Source organism: Lissotriton vulgaris, chromosome 2_1 (genome assembly GCF_964263255.1).
Source record: "Lissotriton vulgaris chromosome 2_1, aLisVul1.2, whole genome shotgun sequence".
Classification (NCBI taxonomy): domain Eukaryota; kingdom Metazoa; phylum Chordata; class Amphibia; order Caudata; family Salamandridae; genus Lissotriton; species Lissotriton vulgaris.
Window position 1 is genome coordinate 1551366507 of NC_141687.1, and position 21561 is coordinate 1551388067.

The 21561-nt window shown below is 47.9% G+C and overlaps 1 protein-coding gene across 2 annotated transcripts in view; it reads left to right on the forward strand.

Moving 5' to 3' along the window:
• OSBPL11 (oxysterol binding protein like 11) overlaps nt 1–21561 on the forward strand; it is a 389464-nt gene that overhangs the window by 343080 nt on the left and 24823 nt on the right. For both annotated transcript variants that reach the window (XM_086957431.1, XM_086957432.1), the window contains exons 11-12: nt 3591–3773; nt 14341–14494. In XM_086957431.1, coding sequence (XP_086813557.1) covers nt 3591–3773; nt 14341–14494 — 337 coding nt within the window. The remainder of the gene's footprint in view (nt 1–3590; nt 3774–14340; nt 14495–21561) is intronic.

Genomic DNA, 21561 nt, shown 5'->3' on the forward strand with positions numbered 1-21561 from the left:
ATTAACACCTAAAGCAGTCTTTTGGTAAAGTGGTATATACACTGCAATTTCTTTAGTGATATAAACTCGACATCACAACCTTTATCTTGGTCTGATAACTTTGCTGTGCCACCTCTGTAACTTCAAAGGTAGGAAGGGACATTGACGACACAAACTAACTTCCACCTTCCTTGGAGAAACAGGAAAACATCAAACTTTCTTTTGGAAGGTGTTTTGAACGTAGCCATAGCGATTAGCGTGATAATGAAATCCCCTCCATGTTAACTCAACAATACTACATCATTGTGCACCTAAGAACACCTTTTTGTGGACTTTTATAAGAACTGCTTATCTGATTTATTTTTCACTTGTGTTTGTTGTCTTTTTGTGAAAAATCAAAAATTGTGGATTAATGCCCTGGAAAGTTTTATTAGTGATAGGGCAGGTTTTATGATTCTTTAGTCCAGAACACAAGTAATTGTCACATACATCCATTTTTATCTAAAACTCTAGAGAAGTACCAGAGAATTTCAGGACAGCGCAGTGCTGTTGGCAAAGCAAGTTACTTGAGGAACACTCACTCTAATCACACTTTTGAGGAACGGTTATAATAAATGAGTCACTGTACTGGTGTAAAAGAATCCTAAAAGGTAGAAGAGATATGATGTTAAAATTTACAAATCTTTAGATATTATTTTTCTAAGTTTGACTAAATGAAGCACCAGTGGTTGAGTTAAAAGTAATTCAGATAACCCCATTTTGCTAGTACATGTTTTGGACATAATCTACTTGATTCCCCAACATCTCTGAGCCAATCACTTCATGTTTATGGTCTACCTTGACCGCTTAGCTGTTGCCAGCCAATTATTGGAAAACCACTAGGGGAGGGGCTTTGGTTCCGCCCACAGTAGTATATGTTTGATTGGGCAAAAGTGCTTACCCTCCACACAGCTTTGACAATTTAGTTTATTTATCCATCTGCCTAAGCTGAAACTTAGAGGCACGCATGTGACAATTTAATGCTATTAATGATTCTTGGCTAACTAGATAATTTATTAGTTTTTCTCTGGTGGCAGCACAGATTAGAGGATAACCGTTATTAGCCTACATGGATATTTCGGGCTGGTTTTACAATTAAACAGCTATAAACTTACTTTGGCTGTCCTCCTAGCCTCCCTGTAAGAAGTGAAGAAAGTAGAGCTCCCAAAGAGAAGTTCCACGAAGCCAATTGCAACACATTTTTTATGCGACATGAAAAACGAGAGCTGGTAAAAAATACAGTGGACAGCCTCCATTCGTATTTGTTGTTGTATTAACATTTATTAGTCGGCCTGGTTAGTTTTGTTTTCTCCCCACCCCACACCGAGCTCACTGTTATTCAAGCTCTTCGCCATTAGCTCACCCCCTCCTCCGTGCCTGGGCCCAGCTCCAGCTCACCTACGCTTAAATAGACACTCGAGCTCTGACAGATACACAGCTCAATAGAGGCCAATCATTCAATACAGAATGACTGTACTGGGGCCGCTACTAAAACCATCAAGTGGTAAATATCATCTGAAGCCAATGCAAACTTTTATCTTTCCAATTTTATGTAGGTCTGTGAAGCCTGAGCATTCAGTGAATCTTAATTGTATAATCCAGAGCTGGGCCGGTCTCAGACATCATGTTGTCTGGTTATTTAGGTCTCAGCTGAGATGTACTGTACAATGACGTCCCATTCTGTACCTTACAGTGACATCCCGTATCATACCATACAATGACATCCCATACAATACCATACAATGACATCCCCCACCATACCATACAATGACATCCCCCACCATACCATACCATACAATGACATCCCCCACCATACCATACAATGACATCCCCCACCATACCATACAAAGACTGGTCATTGTATAGTATAGTATGGTATGACCTGTCATGGTATGGTCTGGCCTGTTATTGTAGAGTTTAGTATGGTATGACTGGTCATTGTATGGTATGGTATGGTATGGTATGGCCTGTCATACCATACTAAACTCTACAATAACAGGCCAGACATACCATGACAGGTCATACCATATATACTATACAATGACAGGCCATTCCATATAATGACAACCCATACCATACATAGACTGCCCATATCCATTGTTCTTTTGCCCACTACGCCACCCTCGTTTGGACCCAGCCGTATTCAAATCAATATTGACCTTGTGCCTCATGGGAACCGTCCAGACCGAACTGCCAGGCCAGGTCCTCCTTGGACCGGAAACATGCATCCTGGGTCCAGTTTCAGGGTATGTCACCCTTCTTCAGCCAGGCTAGCTTGAATTGAGTGGCACACTGAGCATGGGACCCTTCTGGGCATACCCAAACCGGGGTGGCATAGTGGGCAAAAGAACAATGGATTTAACCCAGATCTTTTGACTGGTGGAGACTGTTTGCATTGTCAGGATTCCGTCCATCATTTGTTTGCTGTAACACTTTTCTCCCTAAGTGGGATGGGTATGCCCAGGCGTGGGTCCCTTGCTCACTGTGCCACTGGATTAAAGCTAGCCTGGCTGAAGAAGGGTGACATACCCTGAAACTGGTCCCAGGATGCTTGTATCCGGTCCAGGGAGGATCTGGCCTGGCAATTTGGTCTGGACTGTTCCTGTGGGGCACAGGGTCTAGACTGATTTGCATATGGCTGGGTCCAAACTGGGGTGGCGTAGTGGGCAAAAGAACAATGGATTTAACCCAGATCTTTTGACTGGGGGAGAATGTTTGAATTGTCAGCATTCCGTCCATCATTTGTTTGCTGTAACAGATATTTGTCATTTGGGCAGGCGGAGAGGGGGTAAATTCCAGTTTCACCACCCTTGCCATGGTGAATGGCTGCACTATTTGGTCTCGTATATGCCTTGTATCCCAATGGACCGTGGGCATTTCTGCAATCCAGGCAAATACAGCGTGCTGCCGGTTGCATGGATCCCACTTCGATTTCTTACCCAGAGTGCCGTTCAAACGTTGGCTAAAACTATGCTGCATCTTCATATTTCTAAGAGAAAAAGTTCTGGAATTTCCAGCTATCCTCAAATTTCCTACCACTCACATTCCCAAAAAACACTTACTAGTATGGGTAACCCCAAATGTACATATTCTGTTTAAATTAAGGTGAATGTTTATGTAACCCTTTAGTAGTTAGGACTAGCACATAAAGGTGTCTGTCCAGTAAATTAGATGTTGGTGATGAAGCAATTTACCTCTAGCAGTGCATGTATTGAAACCAAGTGACTGTTGTAACCATGATGATGGAGCATATGCTTGCTGACACTGCAGGCCTTCGGTGCCTGAACAAAATTTGCACTGATGGAGCATAAGGCAACGACATACAGATACAGTGTTTACAAAAAAATGGAGGTAACTCAACAAAAGTAACGTAAAACTGATGGGTAATATTCTCAGTGGAATAAGGAATGTCCGCTCCTATGCCAACATTTTTCAAGAGTTAGCTAGCCTTTTGATTGTGTAGCAGACCACATCAATATTTCCATAGAGCATGGCCTAGAATAAATTCATTTTTTTGCAAAGCTCTGTGGTAATTTTGTACACGGTCTTATGTGTTTTTGCTTTATATTCAGAGTTACAGCAGAAGTGAAGCATAATGCTTCAAACACAGTTGGCTGCAGGATTCAAGGAGAATGGAACAGCGTCCTGGAATTCACCTACAGCAACGGAGAAACAAAGTGTGTAGATCTAACTAAGCTGCCTGTTACAAGAAAGAGAGTCCGGCCTATTGAACAGCAGGGTGCCTTCGAGTCCAGGCAAGTAAATGCAATCAAAATTATAGCTCACAATTGCACTTCTCTGAAACCTTTTTTGGGCAGTTCCCCGCTAATATGACCAGCACAATGTTTTTGTAAGTTTTCAGGTCTAAATTAAAAGAAAAAAAGGATACCGTACCGGAACATCTTTCATATGACTCTGAAATCAGGTTTTCAACTTGATGATAGCATGGAACATTTCCATTAGCGCTATCGTAATCTCTGACACCTGTTCCCAGAGATAAGAAAGTTTAGTTCCATATTGCAGGAAAAGTTTATTTTCCACTGAATAATAGTGCACATGCTTCTGAGTGTAAATGTCTTCAATAGGATAGAAATGATGAACCAGTAATTGAGACAAATAACACAATGGCGCATTGTCTACACCTGTGTCCAAAAGAATGTTGTGATTAAACTTTAATCGGTCAGTAATATGGAAAAAATATTTACTTTTACTTTATTCCGATCGTAAAACCATAAAAGTACATTAAAACATAAACAAATGTAAAACATGAATGTCTTAAAATCATAATTTAATGCGATAAAATAATTAAAACCTTGGAAACACACATTTCATCTGTCATGATTTAAGAGCAGAACAATGCAACCAATAGAGATAGAAAGACTTGAGCAGTAAAATCATTGGCACAAAGTCCAGACTGAAATTTTTACAAACTCAGCTGCTGTTTTGTTTGAAGCAATTACACAGAGTGGATACAATCACAAAAATGTTTTTCGAGTACACCAAATAGAAAAAAAGGTATCTGGAGACAGCGAAGACAATAGGTTGATTTCAAGACTTCATGTGCCTCTACACAATGCGGTGTTCCTAACTCCTTCACAGTGTGACTAACCATTTGGAGCAAGCTTTCTTATAAGCTGGGCAAAAGAAAAGAGCATGGGCCTCCTTTTCCTCGGCTATGCCACAGGAGCGGCAATTCTGCTCCAATCACGGCCCACCAGAACTCCTGTGTTTATTAAATGAGCGCAAAGGGAGGGTTCCATGCCTAAGCTGCACACAGAGCTTCCTTGCTAGTGCAGGTTGGATTTCGTCCATGAATCCTTCCAGTCTATTGTTATCCCTTTAACCTATAAATCTAGGGGTCATTGATCCCAGGGAATAATTCATTAGGAGATATGCCAGCTTGTGATCTTTGCAGCATTTGGCACATTACACTTTAGAAATTGTGGAACAAGTCTCAACGGGATTGTCCCACAGACTAGCTCTACGAATGCCTCTTAGGGTTTCCAATCCAATCCAATCCAAAAATTCTTTATTTCGGTCATTTAGACTATAAAAGATACAATACAAAAACACAATAAAAACATTGGTTATTAAAAACACAATTCATACAGTTCTCACAGTTAATTTCCCACCTAGTCAGAGCAAAAGGAGGTTAGAAACAGATCATAGCAATGTCCACACATTAGAGGGTTTTTTTCTTCCTAATCTGCCAGACTGCCATTAGAAATTTGGCCACCGCAAACACAATATAGGCGAGAGTACTGGTTTTCATTACTCTGTATGCATGTGAATAATTACTGAACCTCAAATTCCTGCAAAGAGGCACTAACCAGTATTTTCTGGATTTGTTATAGGCAGGGCAGACAAACATAATGTGAAGTTCATCTTCCTCGTGAGTGTTACAGCATGGACACATTTTATCACTACCCTTTAGCCATTTGTGAGTGAATGTTCTAGTGGGCAGAGTACCTAGCCTCCATTGTACAAACAATTTCCTCGCAAAGATGGGAAAAATAAAATCCATAAAACTTTCAAATACATAGGAATTTTTGGATTCCAGGAACCGGTCTGTAAGAGTGCCGCTATTTTGTGCCCCCATAATTCACTCCCATATGTAGCCGCTGCCTATGCTTGGGTCTGGTACATTTCAAGTGCCGGACTAATGGGCTTGTAAGTTGAAGTGTTTACCACCTTCAGGATTGCACCCGACAGCTGAGAGAGTTTGAGCCGTGATCTTACTATCTGGGGGTCCCAGGATAGGTTTTCCTGTAGCGTTACTCCCAGATACAGAAAAGTTGTTACCCTCTCAAGTCTGGCAGTACCCAAAGTGGGATTAGGTCTGGCTTTTTTTGGTGGATTAAATATCATGAATTTGGTCTTTTCTGTGTTGATCTCTAGACCATGTTGTCTGCAGAAAAGACCAAATCCATCCAGAATCCTCTGAATCCCCATCGGGGATTTGGAGAGCAGGAAGGTGTCGTCGGCAAACATAATTGCCGGCACCCGTCTGCCTGCCAGACGTGGGGCATCATTGTCCTTAACATTTTCCAGGTGGGATATAACATTGTTAATAAAGAGGCAAAACAGGGTCGGTGCCAAGACGAAACCCTGCCTCACCCCTCTACAAACAGGGAACCTTGATGACAGGCTACCATCCCTCCCACACCTGACCTGCGCATAGTTATTGTCGTGGAGCCTAATTATAATGTTTAATATCTGAGCGGGTACCCCTAACTTTTTCAAGACCTCCCACAGTTTCTTACGTGGGACTAGGTCAAAGGATGACTTCAGGTCCACGAACACTATGTACAGCCTTCCCCCCTCTATCATTACCGTCTGCAAGTAAAGCAGGACGAGGCGGAAAATCTGATCCATGGTGGACGTATTTTTCCTGAAGCCAGCCTGGAGGGGACTCAGGATTTCATTGGCCTCCACCCAATCTAGCAGGTGGTTCAGGATGAGGCGAGCAAATAGCTTTTGGGGGACATCTATAAGGCTGATCGGCCCGTAGTTGGCCGGGAGCAGAGGAGAGCCCTTCTTATATATAAGTACAATCTCTGCCCCCAGCCAAGAATAGGGGATCGCCATACCTCCTAGGATGGCATTAAAGAGGATAAGGAGGTACGGGCCCCAGATCTCAGGATGGTGTCTAAAGAGATCCCCCAGTAGTCTATCTAAACCAGGGGCCTTCCCCATCGCCAATCTCTCCATTGCAATCACCACCTCGCCAAGGGTGAATTCCAGGCCCGCTTCCGAAGAAGAGGAGACCTCTAACACCACACCGTCAGACAATAAGGTAGTGTCTTGATAGAGTGTCCCGAAATGGGCCTCCCAGACAGAGGAGGCAATATTAGGCTCCACTGCTGATTTGGGTTCCCCTGTCCCAGTATTCACCAGGGCCCAAAATTTCCTAGAGTCTTTGGCGTCTAAGGCATCAGATAAATCATGCCAACGGTCCCAATCCCACTCAACCCTAGCAGTTTTCATTGCCGCTTTGTAGTCCCTCCTAAGTTCTGCAACCTTGCCCTTGTTGGAGCCAGCTTTTATAGTAGCAATTAGCTCAGACTTGATCTTCCTACAGGAAGAGTTATACCAGGTCGGGGTTCGGGTCTTTTTCCTACGTGACGGTACCACTGGATAGAAAACCTCAGCAAGACCACTCACTAGTTCAGCATGAATTTGAGCTAGTTTCTTATTATAATCTATGGGTCTCGGTTGACCTATAAGATCATCCACTTCTTTAAACCTGGGGAGTGCTATTTCATATCCTTTATTCATGCTACCTTCTGCATTTAGCAGCTTCCCCCATTTTACACGACGCCTATTTGTAGTGAGAACCAGGTTCCCGTGGTCGTCGCTAGTAGTGGAAGTTGAAGACCCAGCTACAGGTGCGGGGTGTTGCATCTCCAATAGGAGCGCATTGTGGTCACTATCTATTCTGGGTACCACCCTGAAATCCTGGACTTTGGGCCACATGCTAATGTCTATAAAAATATAATCTAGCCTCGACTCATGGTCCTTCCTATTGAAGGTACACAATGAGGGGGTATCGGACGGAGTACGCCCATTGCAGGCCCTTATTGCAAAATTCAAAGTGAGGGACATGATCTGTACTGCCCACAGGGACCAGGTTTTGGGGTGGGGGGATGAGGATGGTGGGACTCCCCAGAAATCGTCCTCAGTGGTAAGGGCGCCCTCCTTTAATCCTTCTAGGGGTTCAAAGTGACAGTTGAAGTCCCCACCCATCACTGTCTTGTAGTCGCCTGACAATTGACCCAAGAAGGATGATAAGTCATCTAAAGTGGATGATTCCATGGCCACAGCAACTGGGCGCGAGTATACATTAATAACTGCCCAGGTTATTGGGCCAGGCCATCTGAGCAGCACACACTGGATGTCCTGCGAGAACGTAACCATATTTTCCGCCTGACATCCAATGTGACTAGCTACCCAGATCGCCAAACCACCCGAGGGCCTCCCTTTGCCACTCCACTTGGCCGGAATTTCAAAGATTTCATAGCCCGTTCTACTCAGGGGTTCCCTCCCCCATGTCTCCTGAAAGAGGCAGACATCACTGCCATTTATCAGGAGATCCCAGTCTGTTGTGTGCACCTTATTTATAATCCCCGCCACATTCCAAGAGAGGACCTACATTGGGTGCATGCCCTAGATCCTACCCCATCAGATGTAATTGATGCAGTGGCTATGGGAGGGTCAAGATTTTCCGGGACAGTTAGGGCAGCTGATGTGGAGGGCGGGGCACACACGCCTACCGATAACAATTTAGTACCCGTCAATCTCTTTGGTGAATTGACTACTTGGCCCCTGGGGCTTCCAAGTGATAACCTACTCCTTTCCGAGGAATCCTGCACCCGGGTGTTAGTCTTACAAGCAGCTCTCACCACCCCCCTACTTACATCCCCGGTGACAATTTTTTGGGAGACCTGTTGGGTAACACCCTTTTGTGGTCAGTCAACCTGGTCAAGGCAGGAAAATCTATTTGGGTGGATGAAGTTACCATGAATAGGAAATACATTATGCTTAGGCCTATACCGTGAGCCATCCACTGCATAGCCCACTCTGGTCCAGGCCTCTTCCCTCCTCATAGCTGAATTGCTTGCATTTGGATAAAAATATGAAAGGGGCACCAATTCAATAGAGGTATTGCCTGCACTGCCAAGCCAGTTACAAATGTATGGGGCAACCTGCGGACTTTTAAAGCTTACGATTATACAATCCCCCACGCATTTCTTGGAGGTAGACCCAATCCATGGAACCCTTCTGACCATAAGAACATCTCCTTTTAGATTGGGTGGGAGTGGCCTATGGATTTTTAGCCAACTGATTACCTTGTTGCGTAGGGAATCCTGCGGTTCCATTGCGCCACCGGTGAGCTCTGGTACTCCCACCAGGATTGCAGTATAAGCTACTGCCTCAGGGGGCAAATTAACTGTCCTACGCCTGGTGTTAGGGCTAGTAGGGCAGCCAGTTTGCCCATTGACTGGTCTCTCCTGTCTAGGTTGTTGTGACGGAGCAGGTTGTTTTGACCTTCTGGGAGCAGGTACCGGGTGCCTCGTCGTTTGGGGCGCTGGTGGGACCGGTTGGGGGACAGATACAGTACTGTTACTGGGGGCTTCCCCCGACTGAGCTGATGGAGGATTTGGGGCCTGGGTGGTTATAGCGGGGGACGAGTGACTGATCCCAGCACTAGACCTAGGGGCCCTATGTGAATTTACGCCCAGCCCAGAATTGACACCATTGTTCGTACAGAGTTTTTCTATGGCCGTCAATCTGGCCTCAATAGAGTCCACTTTAACAGACAAGGGATTCAAGAGATTTCTGAAGATATCCGTGAGTGAGCTAGTGAGCAGATCTGTGGTGTTGGAAGGGACCCCACCGAAAATAAATGGCCCAGTGCACACAGGTAAGGATGAGGCTGGTGGGGGGCTGGAAGGTTCCATCCTATTCCTCGTGGGTGAAACCCCGGGAGAGGCCACAGTATCTGTATTGTCATCAAGGGCGGGCGTTATTAAGTCAACTTTAGCCCATTTGGCGCCTTTTGGCTTCCTTGACCTCTTCCTTTTGGACGCATGATCCCCTCTGCTACTCTTGTGTTCCGTTGAAGCTACATCAGGTCCCCCCTCCTGCGTCTCTGTCTCTACAGAGTCAGCATTGGGGGAGGGTTCTAAAACCCCAGAGAGGCGTAATGAGTCTCTATCCCTTTACGAAGTTGAAGGTGTCCTCAGTTGTTGTAGGACTGACTCAATAGTCTGGTCGATACTGTCCATAAGCGACAGATCGGTGGCATCAAGCAGTAGAGGTGTACTGGCATTAATTGAGGAACCCGGAGAAGCCAAGGACAGGTTATCTGCTTCCTCCTCAATTTGTCTTTCTAGCACAGTGAGTCCTTTGTTAACCACAGCGTTAGCCTTGGAGAGAAATTTATCCATAGTACCAAAAACGTGTTGGGCAGCCTTACTTCTGGATTCTCTGGTGGCCATTTTTGTATAGGGCGCCTGCAGGGCGCGAACCACAGGCAAAAGGAGAAGAAGAGTGAAGGGGCAGGGCGTCAGAGGGATGGCCCGGTCCGGTCTCTACCGGCCTCTAACGGCCTAAAACGGCCCGCCCTTTGCCCGGGCTTAGCCCGGTGCCCGCCCGGGCGCCTCCCGCGATGCGCGTCTGTGGGCGTGATGATATAGCTGCTCAGGGTAAGGAGGCGTGGCCAGCCGGGAAGAGTCTCCAGGTGCGGCGTCTCAGCAGCCGCTTGGGAACCTGGGACTCGCAGTCCCGCTGCGCCGCTGGTGGTGATGTCTCTGCCCTTTAAAGCCCCTCCGCAACCTTCCTCAGATGGGGGACAGTCAATCCTGGATCCTGCAACCTCGAGCGGCACCCGCGGAGCAGGGGCCGCGAGTCGCGGTTTTGACCGCCCAGGCAAGGAGGCATGGCCAGCCGGGAAGAGTCTCCAGGTGCGGCGTCTCAGCAGCCGCTTGGGAACCTGGGACTCGCAGTCCCGCTGCGCCGCTGGTGGTGATGTCTCTGCCCTTTAAAGCCCCTCCGCAACCTTCCTCAGATGGGGGACAGTCAATCCTGGATCCTGCAACCTCGAGCGGTTTCCCTAATGTGACAGAGCCACAGCAATCTCTTGGCTCCCATCGACCCTAGGATCTCCTCGAGAGCTAATTTAGAAGAGATTAATTCAGGTGTTGCCCAAAGTCTTCTCCAGCAGAGAGGCCTAAGGCAAATTCCCTCTGAAATAGGCCTAATCCCATGATCAAATCAGAGGGTAACCAACAGAGTACTGGGGAGGAGATTCAACAAATGCCTAAGAAAGCTATTCTCTGTCTGTGTAATAGGGCTAACAGGCGTGTGGCCCGTAACTCGGTCCCATACATAGAAGCCCCCAAGGCCTGAGGCTTATAGATCTCAATAGAAGGGCTGATTGGTTTATGAAAAGTCCAACTATACTCCTTTGTGAGCCCAACAGTGTGTTGTGGCAGTTTTAGTCTTTGCTTGGCAATATGGAAAGACCAATGCATTCGTTCGCTAAGCTTGATCCCATGGTAATCAAAAGTTGAAACCCTCTCTAGCGGGGCCCCATTTAAACCTGGGCTTGGATGAGTGGGTTGGGATGGATTAAAGACCATAAATGTGGTTTTGCTAATGTTAATTTCTTACCCCTTTGATTTTCAAAAGATGTTAAAATTGTCAAGTACCCTATGGATATCCATTGGTATCTTGGAAAGTAGAAGAGTATCATCAGCAAACATTAACACAGACTCCTTTTCAGATTCCAGCCTTTGGGCATTATTATTAATGGTGTTCAGGGAGTCGACAAGGTTGTTAATGAACAAAGTAAATTATGTTGGCGCCAAAACACACAGCCTTGCCTGACGCCCTTATTAACGGGAAAGGCTTCAGTGACGTCCCTCAATCTGCTGCAACGGACCTGCGCAAAGTTCCTCTCATGAAGCCTTCATTTAACAGCACAGATGGGATGGGACCCTCATATCGGCCAAGATGCACCAAAGTGAATTCCTAGGGACCAATTATGTGCCGACTTTAAATCCACAAAGATCAGATAAAGTCTGCTACCCTCTAGAACTACTGATTTCCAGTATAGGAGTTGGAGTCTAAAGACTTAGTCTATGGTGGAGGTGTGTTGCGGAAACCATCCTTGAAAGGGATTAAGAACCTTGCTATCCTTCATTCGTTCCTGGAGTCTTTCTAATAAAACTTTTTGATGGTGTCAATCAAACTGATAGTTCTGTTGTTTCCAGGTAATAGTGGGATAATTTACGCCCCAGCCCATGATTGAGGAATGGGCATCCCCTCCATTAGAGAAATAAAATATTTAAAAGGTATGGGCCTCATATGTCTGGTTCTGAGAGGTAAAGATCCCCTGGTATTTTGTCGATTCCAGGGGCCTTATGAGGGGCAGTCTTAATTATAGCCCAATGGACTTCATCAAGGATGAGAGCTGGGTATTCCTTTGGAGCATCGATAGACTCCCTCCCTGGCCTAGCATTGGCAATGGTACCAACAGGGAGATCACCAGGTCCCTTCAGCTCACCATACAGGGTCTGGTAGTACTCCTTCCACATGTCAGCTGTAATATTATGCTTCATACTGACAATGCCCTCAGGATTCCCTGTCGAGCCTATGCTCCAAAAAGCCTTGTGATCATTGTGCTTGGTAGCCCAGATTAGAGATTCGCACTCTTTTTTAGCAGAGTAAATAGTATTTTTATTTAAGATCTCGTGGTTTGGATCAGATTTCTGTCTTTAGATTTAATTGCCTCTATTAGGGCTGTTTTGGCAGGTCTACACGGTTTGCCAAATCATGAGTGTGAATATATGTTGCTTCCTTGAACCTGGCTTCTACGTAAAAGAGATCTTTGAGTACTCCAGTTAACATTGAATGGATCTCAGCCATCCTTGCCTGTTGGCTAGGTTTGCCATCTGGGGAGATTACTTAACTTAGTTCTGTGAGAGAAGTGCCCACCACTTTGTAGAGTATTACCATTTAGTCATGGGACTGTTTAAACACACTTCATCTGATTCTTCACCTACTGGAAACCAAATGGACTTCCAGGACGACCACAAAGAGCCATAGCCTTATGCCTACAAGCATGTAATCAATCCGTATTGAGCATCTTACTCAGTTGAACGTGTGCGACCCCTTGGTATCTGACTTAGTTTGCCCATTACATGCACGTATAGAGCGATTTAATGTATGTGTGTTCGTTTGTAATGCCAGAGGAGACCGTTTCTTGATGGGCATATGGACAATGCTGGAATAGACAATAACCTATCCCCACAACATAATGTATCATTGTGGTTGGCTTCCAGTGGCCAAAACTGCCAATTAAAGTCTCCACCCACCACCTTGTAAGTGCCCTCTGGATGTGTTGTCCAGAGGGTAGCCAATTGCTCCACGATGGGGGATTCTTGCCCCAGACTAACTATTCTTCAGTAGATATTGAACAAGTACACATCTACGCTAGGGGAAATGGTAAGGTGGCAATATAGACTATCCTCTGTTAGTCTCAACAACCCTAAATGCACAGCTCAAGTGTGTCGCTATCCAGAGGGTCTGACACCCCCACCCCCCAGTTGCTGCCTTAGAATAATCTGCAAAACCTGTACTTTGGGCTCCCCTCATCTGCCAGGTTTCTTGTAATAAACAGATATCGTACTGGTCTATATATGATCCCCAATCTTTACAATCAAGTTTGGCCTTCAGTCCAGCAAAGTTCCAAACAACCACTTTAATTGTATTTGTTGTGCACCTGTTATTGCCATGGTGCCATCTGGATCATTGGACACTTCAGCATGCAAATCAGCCTGCTCGAGCCACCCTACTTTAGGGTTCCTTAAACAGTTATTAAACTAACCTGAATCCATACCCACCATACAATCGCCCATAAAACCTGGACTGCTGGCATTATTGTGGGCCTCTTACTAGGGGGGTAAGATTCTAAAGTAGCGCCAGCCTACGTAGACAAGCCATCTACTTTGTGAAGGGGCCTGCCATCTGGATTCCACCACTATTAGTATTATCTGAATTAGGGTACCTGACAGAAGGTGGTATGCTTGGGCCTCCATTGATAGTGGGGATTATCCGTTGCCATATCCTCCCACCGTCAAGAAATTCATGATCACCCTCATGGTTTCTGGAGTCGGGTCCACCCCCAATGCAATTGAGTCAATCCGCCTTCTCCCATACATCAAATCTATTGGCTATAGGTACCTTATATACCAAAGTATCTGGCTCCAGGAAGTTGAAATGCCTGTATGTAGGAGCTGGAATCAGAATACTTGGGACCAAAAGATTAGTTTTTACATGGGGCGGAGTCTATAAAAGTGACCCGAGGGTAAGAGTGATATTGCACAGCCTCACTCCCGCATATATGATTCACCTACCTAGAGTTTGTAGGCATACTGCGGGTTTCAAAAATGTTATGACTCAGTCCCCGGGACGATCAATGGGGCCTGCACTACCCAACTCACTCTACGAATAAAAAAAATACCAGTTATATTTCAGATGTATTTATTGCTTAACATTGAGAGGTTGTCCCTTATGACTTAAGCCTCCTTACCCTTTTCACACGAGCCGTATTTTAGATTTATTTGTAATTATTCAGACTCAATACAAAAGCACTAAAATAATGCTGTATAAAAAGGTGGGGAATTGGTAAGACAAGCCAACTTTTCACATATATTCTCCAAAGCAGATATCACTCAGTTGCTTCAGCATTTTACTTAGTGAGCTTTATGTAACATGCATTCTAAAATGCTAAATACCCAGATCTTACCATTTCAGGCGATTGTGGAAGCATGTAACTGAGGCTTTGGGAGAAGGTGACATTGATAAAGCAACAGAGCACAAGCGATCTCTCGAGGAACGCCAGCGAACTGAAGAGAGACATCGGACTGAAGCGGAAACCTCTTGGCACACAAAATACTTTTCTAAAGAAGTAAGTCTCCAGTTCTCTGGGTGTTCTAGTACATTAGTCTATTTAATATTTTTGCAATAGAAGGTGTTTTGGAACTAGCTCTTATATTCTGCCTGATAGCTTCTCAGAGAACACGCTTAATACGGTCAGGGTTGGGGTTATCTGTGTCTTCTTTACACGCCACGCTGCATACTTGGAACAGCAGAAGGCAGATCCTTGAGTCCAGGTGTTTAGGAGCCAGGGAAACCGTGGCAGTGTTCCCTGGAGCTCCGTAGGCTGCTCCAAATGTGTCCGGATATAAGCTACCAAAAGAATTCTCTCAGCACAATGTTGTCCCCAATTCCCCCCAAAAGCACTGAGCAGAGATGGAAATTAGGGATCGGCATTCATGACTGGGATTGGTTCTTTAATACCAGTAAGGAAAAAAACTTCAGTATTTGTAATAAGTGCCTCTCCCTGAAACAGGCAGTGGGAGGATTTCTGCTTCCAGTGAAGAATTGACCCGGCCCTCAGGCCATGCAATGATATCGCAAGAGCGGCATCACTCCCCCGGCCCGGAAAACCTTGTTTCTTACCCAGAACACGGAGGCGAGTGGTGGGCTTATGCCATGAGGACACAAGTGACACACATTGGCAAGATCAACTTAATCAACTTACCTTCCATTCAAAGTCTCTCTTTGACGGTTGGCACTGTGAAGGTGGAAGGCTATTGAACATTTCAGAGTGGGAAAGTCACAGAAACAGTTGCCCAGGAGGCCCTGAGGTCCAACATTGAAATTCCTTAGAGCAATGCCTTCTCCCAGAGAGGACTTAACATTTTTTCTTTTTTTCTTTTAAAGGCTCCAAAAGTGTGCAAAGTGGCAAACTGATAAAGAGGGGTGCACCAAGGGGTTGCTGAGAGAAGAGATTTCCGTTTTAGACTCAATGGAAAAAATGCTTGAGAGGTTTGATGAAGTGGACAAGGCAAATGGTGGCATTTGAATCTAGAGTGGAGTGGATGTAATGAAAATTGACTGATCTTGAACGAGGTAATTTGTGTTGACAACAATCAAACAAATCCAGAAATTACTATAAACTTTTCATCACTTTTCAGGACAGTGTAGAAAATTGCACCCTACTTGTGATGGCATGCCTACAGGAAAAAGTGGAATACTTGGAGTACGCAAGGCATGCTTGGCACCTACAGGTCCTGGGGTGGCCAGTGCTAGCTTAAACTTAGAGGCTTTATAGAGATCTTTGTACATGAAGGTCCCTGCTTGTGGAGTGTGTGACAAAGGTACCCTCAAGGGATGTTAAGGGCAGTCATTGTACTTTGAAAAAGACCATGAAAGAGGATCTGTTCAGGATAACAGTTATAAAAAAAGGATTTTCTTTTAAAAGGCAGTAAAGATGCCTTATGGGAAGAAACTTCTATTCGTAGCATGTGTTGGCGGTAGATACATATGGTTAGCATTATCCAGCAAGCTACTGTTGGGCTCAGACGATTAAAAGTTGTTTTCTTTCGAAGAAGTCTTCGAGCCACGAGGTATAGTGACTTTCTTCTGGTGTGCTTTACGCAGGTTGCTTGGCTCCTCTGTTTGATAGTTTTTTCTGCGATCTGGTTTGGACATCGATATTGCAGCTCCTCCATATCCGTAGCTTAATTTCTCACAGAGGCCTTTACGGCATTTGTTTTTTCTCCCCAGCCTTCCATAAATTCTTCGCCTCCATCCTACAGGACAATGTCCAAGAGCAATGGAAAACACGCTCTTCAGCTTTTGCCCCAAGTGCCATGCAAAGTACACCTGGCAAGACCAACACAAAGTGTGCCATCTATGTTTGTCACCAGAGCACAAGTAGACTTCCTGTGAGGCGAGCTTGGTGTTCCGGTCGAAGAAAACACTTTGGCAGCGAAGGGAGCATTGTTGGGCCCATACCAACATGCAGCCATGCACAGAAGACTGGATATCTTTGAGTAACTGTCCCCAGAACCCGAACAAGAAACAGAAGATACGGAGGCGCAGACGGCCCTACCAGATTTGCACATACTGCTGGCTAGCTGTGAGGACAGCTCAGACTCCAACCCCGATTCCACACAGGGGCACGTGAGTGGAGTTTAATCGCCTCTGAGCCAAAGTTTTCTGACTGTGAATGCTTCAGGCTCTGTTTTGACAGGTTGAATTTGGATGCATTTGCCTCTGGGGATTTATATTTACGTCCGCCTAGTGGTCGCTTGGCTCAGAGGGCTCTCAGATGGTGCTATTCTTTGATAGTGGCTAGTGAAGGCTATGTTGGAGGATAGAACTTCCTCTTGGTTTAAGGCATACATTCTTTAGTTCAAGTTCAAGTTAAAATTTGTATAGCGCACTACTCACCCAGAGGGTCTCAAGGCGCTTTATCAAATAACCAAGTTTTGAGTTGTTTTCTGAAGGAGAGGTGGTTCTGTGTAAGGCGGAGGTGGGTGGGGAGAGAATTCCATGTTTTGGCCGCTAGGTAGGAGAAAGATCTTCCTCCCATGGTGGATCTTTGGATGCGTGGAATCGCGGCGAGGGCTTGATTGGACGATTGTAGTTGGCGGGTGGGGGTGTAGAAGGTCAGGCGCGTGTTGAGGTATTTGGGTCCTAGGTCGTAGAGGGCTTTGTGTGCATGGGTGAGGAGACGGAACGTTATTCTCTTGTTGACGGGGAGCCAGTGGAGGTCTCCTAGGTGACCGGATATGTGATTGTGGCGGGGGATGTCAAGGACGAGTCTGGCGGAGGCGTTCTGAATGCGTTGGAGCTTTTTCTGTAATTTGGCTGTGGTTCCGGCGTAGAGGGCGTTTCCGTAGTCCAGTCGGCTTGTGACAAGTGCCTGGGTGACCGTCTTTCTTGTCTCGGTGGGGATCCAACGGAAGATCTTTTTGAGCATACGTAGGATGTTAAAGCATGATGATGAGATGGCGTTGACTTGTCTGGTCGTCGAGAGGGAGGAGTCTAGGATGAAGCCCAGGTTGCGTGCGTGGTCCGTTGATTTGGGTGCACTGCCTAGGGCCTGGGGCCACCAGGAGTCGTCCCAGGCAGAGGGGGATGATCCCAGGATGAGGACTTACGTCTTGTCTGAATTTAGTTTTAAACGGCTGTTCTTCATCCACTCGGCTACGTCTTTCATCCCTTCGTGTAGGTTGGTTTTGGCGGTGTTTGGGTCTTTGGTGAGGGAGAGGATCAGCTGTGTGTCGTCAGCATAGGAGATGAGGTTGTGTTGGCGCGCGATGGATGCGAGGGGGCTCATGTAGATGTTGAAGAGGGTGGGGCTGAGCGATGATCCTTGTGGTACGCCGCAGATGACTTCAGTGGCCTCTGATCTGAAAGGGGGGATGCGGAGTCTCTGGGTTCTTCCGGTGAGGAACGAGATGATCCAGTCCAATGCTTTTCCTTGTATTCCAATGTTGCTGTGGCGTTTTATGAGGGTGCTATGACAGACCATGTCAAATGCTGCGGAGAGGTCCAGTAGGATGAGGGCAGCTGTTTCTCCGTTGTCAAGTAGTGTTCGAATGTCGTCTGTGGCTGCGATGAGGGCGGTCTCGGTGCTGTGTTTGGCTCGGAAGCCGGACTGTGAGGGGTCAAGGGAGCCGTTAGACTCGAGGAAGGCTGCGAGCTGATTGTTGACGGTTTTCTCAATGACTTTGGCAGGGAATGGGAGGAGCGGAATGGGGCGGTATTTCTTAAGTTCGGTGGGGTCTGCTGTGGGTTTCTTCAGGAGGGCGCTGAGTTCGGCATGTTTCCAGCTTTCCGGGAAGGTGGCGGTGTTGAGGGAGCAGGTGATGATGTCTCGGAGATGGGGTGCGATGATGGAGTCAGCTTTGTTAAAGATGTGGTGGGGGCATGGGTCGGATGGCGATCCGGTGTGGATGGAGTTCATCAAGCGGATGGTGTCTTCAGTGCTGATTGGGTTCCAGGCGCAAAGGTTGGTGGTGGGGGGCTTCGGTTCTGAGGTAGGGGGGGAGGACTGGTCGCCGAAGCTGTTGTGTAGGTCAGTGATTTTGCTGTGGAAGAACGAGGCTAGAGAGTCGCAGAGGTCTTGAGAGGGAGTGATGTCGTTGGTGCCGGCGCTTGGATTGGTAAACTCTTTGACGATGTTAAAGAGTTCCTTGCTGTTGTGGGCGTGTTGTCGAGTCGATCCTTAAATGCTGATTTCTTGGTGGATCAGATCAGCTGATGGTGTTTGCGGGTGTCGTTTTTGTGGGCGGTCATGTTGTCTGTGGTTGGTTTTTTTCGCCAGGCTTTCTCGAGGGTGCGGCAGGTCTTTTTGGATTTCTTAATGTCGTCATTGAACCAGGGGGCTTTTTTTTCTACCTGGCTTGTTTTGATGGTTTTTCAATGGTGCTAATTCGTCAGCGATGTGGGAGATCCATTGTGTGAGGTTGATGGCTGCTTGATTTGGGTCCAATGATTTGGCGGGAGGGTTTTGGTATAGCGATGTGGTGAGGTGGTCGGTGGTAATTTTGTTCCAGTTTCTACGGGGGATTTGTTGTGGGTGGTGGTGAGTCGTGGTCTTTCTGTAGTTGAAGTGGACGCAGCTGTGGTCCGTCCAATGGAGTCCTGTGGGGTGATTGAAGGAGATGTGCTTGCTGCAGGAGAAGATTGGGTCGAGCGTGTGTCTGGCGTAGTGGGTGGGGGTGTTTACCAGTTGTTTGAGTCAGAGATTGGCGAGGTTGTCCATAAGGGTGCTGGTGTTGCTGTTCTTTTCCAGGTGGAAGTTGAGGTCCCCTAGTAGAATGTAGTCCTCGGAGGGGAGGGTGTGTGGGCTGAGAAAGTCGGTGATGTCTTCGCTGAATTATATGCGGGGTCCTGGTGGTCTGTAGATGAGGGTGCCTCCGAGTGTGGTCTTAGGGTCCGTGTGAATCTGGAAGTGAAGGTGTTCGGCGGCTGCGAGGTTGTCGTCTGAACTGGTTGTGATGCGGATGGTGTTCTTGTGGACGATGGCTATGCCTCCTCCTGTTTGGTTGATGCGGTCCTTTCGAATGATCTTGTAACTGTCCGGGATAGCTATGGCGATGTCGGGCGCTGAAGTCGATCATAGCTGAACTTCTCCTTTTACAGGTGAAGACTTTATGTATCTGAAAGAAACACGTTAGTATTAGATTCCTTACCTTAAAATATCCCCAGGCGTCAGACTGGATCCGGAAATGTTTGCGTAGCAATACCCCTGCGCGTCGTCTCCGGCTCCACGTCCGTCGTCGGCGTCGTCTGCGCCGGGATGACGTCGTCGGAGTACTTAGACGCCACCTATGCACGCTGACGTCGGTTCTTCTTTTTTCCGCGCCAGTTAGCGCAGATCCGGAGAAGCCCTACCCCTTAGTCACTTTTTGACTAAAACCTTTTTGATCACTTTTGATCTTCTTCGAGTCGCTCGACTCTTCAGGTGCCGGTAGGGATGCCTGGGTTCAAGCCCTGCTCGAGGTGTAGTCGACTGATGTCCAGTACCGACCCCCATCGCCGGTGTCTGCAGTGCCTAGGCCTCGACCACCACGACCGTTCCTGCTCCGACTGTCGAGCTCTGACGTCGAAGGCTAGGCGGGAGCGGTCCCGCAAGCGCCTCGAGCTCCGGCAGTCGGCCCGCGCAGTTCGAGGTCCCGGTCCCATGGGAGGTCGAGGGATCGGTCGCGGGGACGGAGCCCTCGCAGCTCCGGAAGTCGGCATTGGTCTTCTGGTTCCTCCTCAAGTAAGAGGCATGAGAGGTCGGAGCGGCGTCATCGCTCCTCCGACCGCCCCCGACGCTCGCCCGACGCGGCCGGCGTTTTGGGTGGCACCGCCCACGCGGCTCCGCAGTCGCTAGCGCCGCATCCTGCTTCATACCTTCGGGTCCCGGAACAGGGTGCGACGCCGGAGGAGATCGAGCGGTACCTCATGGTCATGAGGTCGCTCTCTTCTCCACCGGAACCCACGGCGCCTTCGGGCCCAGTGGGTCCGGCTCCGGGGCCTGGCGGGTCGAATGCTCCGGCACAGACGCCGCAGACGGCTTCGGCCTCGGCCTCGGCGCCGCCGGCGACTTCGGTCCCGGCGCCGCAGGCCCCGGCCGGATCCGGGTCCGGGTCGACGCCGGTCGACCTCACGACCTCACCGGCGCAGTCACCACCGGCGCCGACTTCAGTAGACGCTGGCCCCAGTTCTTCTGTCAATCCCGTTCAGCCGTCGACACGGCCCCGTTGGGCTCCGTACGAGACGGCTTTGGGTACATTCTACTTTAATGAATGGGCCCCAATTGTTGATCCTGGCTACCAGGCATTGGGTGATGAAGAGGACTGGGAGGGGTCTGAGGACCCTCTGACAAAGGAATGTCAGGACCAAACGGACTGGACAGAGGAGCTTGGGGAAGCCAGCGGCCTGGACCTTTCTCCAGACACTGGTTTTGTCTCCCCTCCAACCGTGGCTACGGAGGAGGGGGCAGCCTATAGCGTAGTTCTGATGCGGGAGGCTAAGGCCTTAAACCTTACGCTCCCCTCAGCGGCCGTGAGGACTAATCTCCTCACCGAGGTCCTCAAACCGCAGTCAAGCTCGGTCGAGCCTCTGCTGCCGTTCAATGAGGCCTTATGTGACGTTCTGCTGGGCACCTGGTCCAAGCCCGCCTCAGGACAGCCTGTGGACAGGAACGTGGCCAGACGCTACCGCCCGGCTCCGGGTGACCCAAGTTTCCTGTCGACCCATCCAACCCCTGAGAGCCTGGTTATCCAGGCCTCTAACTCCCAGACCGCATTCCCGTCGGCACCTCCTGGCAGGAAATCCAAGAGGTTCGAACAGTTTGGCAAAAAGGTGTTCTTGTCCCTTAGTCTGGGACTGCGGTCAGTCAACACCGCATGCCTCTTGGGCCGCTACACCCACACCCTGTGGGACACTGTTGCGGACGTGCTGCCACAATGCTCTGAGGAGGTCAGGGCTAAACTCGCCCAAGCCCTAGCGGAGGGTCGAGATGCGGCACGGTACTCTATCCGGTGCGGACTGGATACCACCGATACGCTAGGCAGAGCGATGGCCACGACAGTGGCGGTCAGACGCCACGCCTGGCTACGGTGCGCCAATTTTTCGGCCGATGTCCAGGCCACGCTTCTGGACATGCCGTTTGATGGCCGTCGC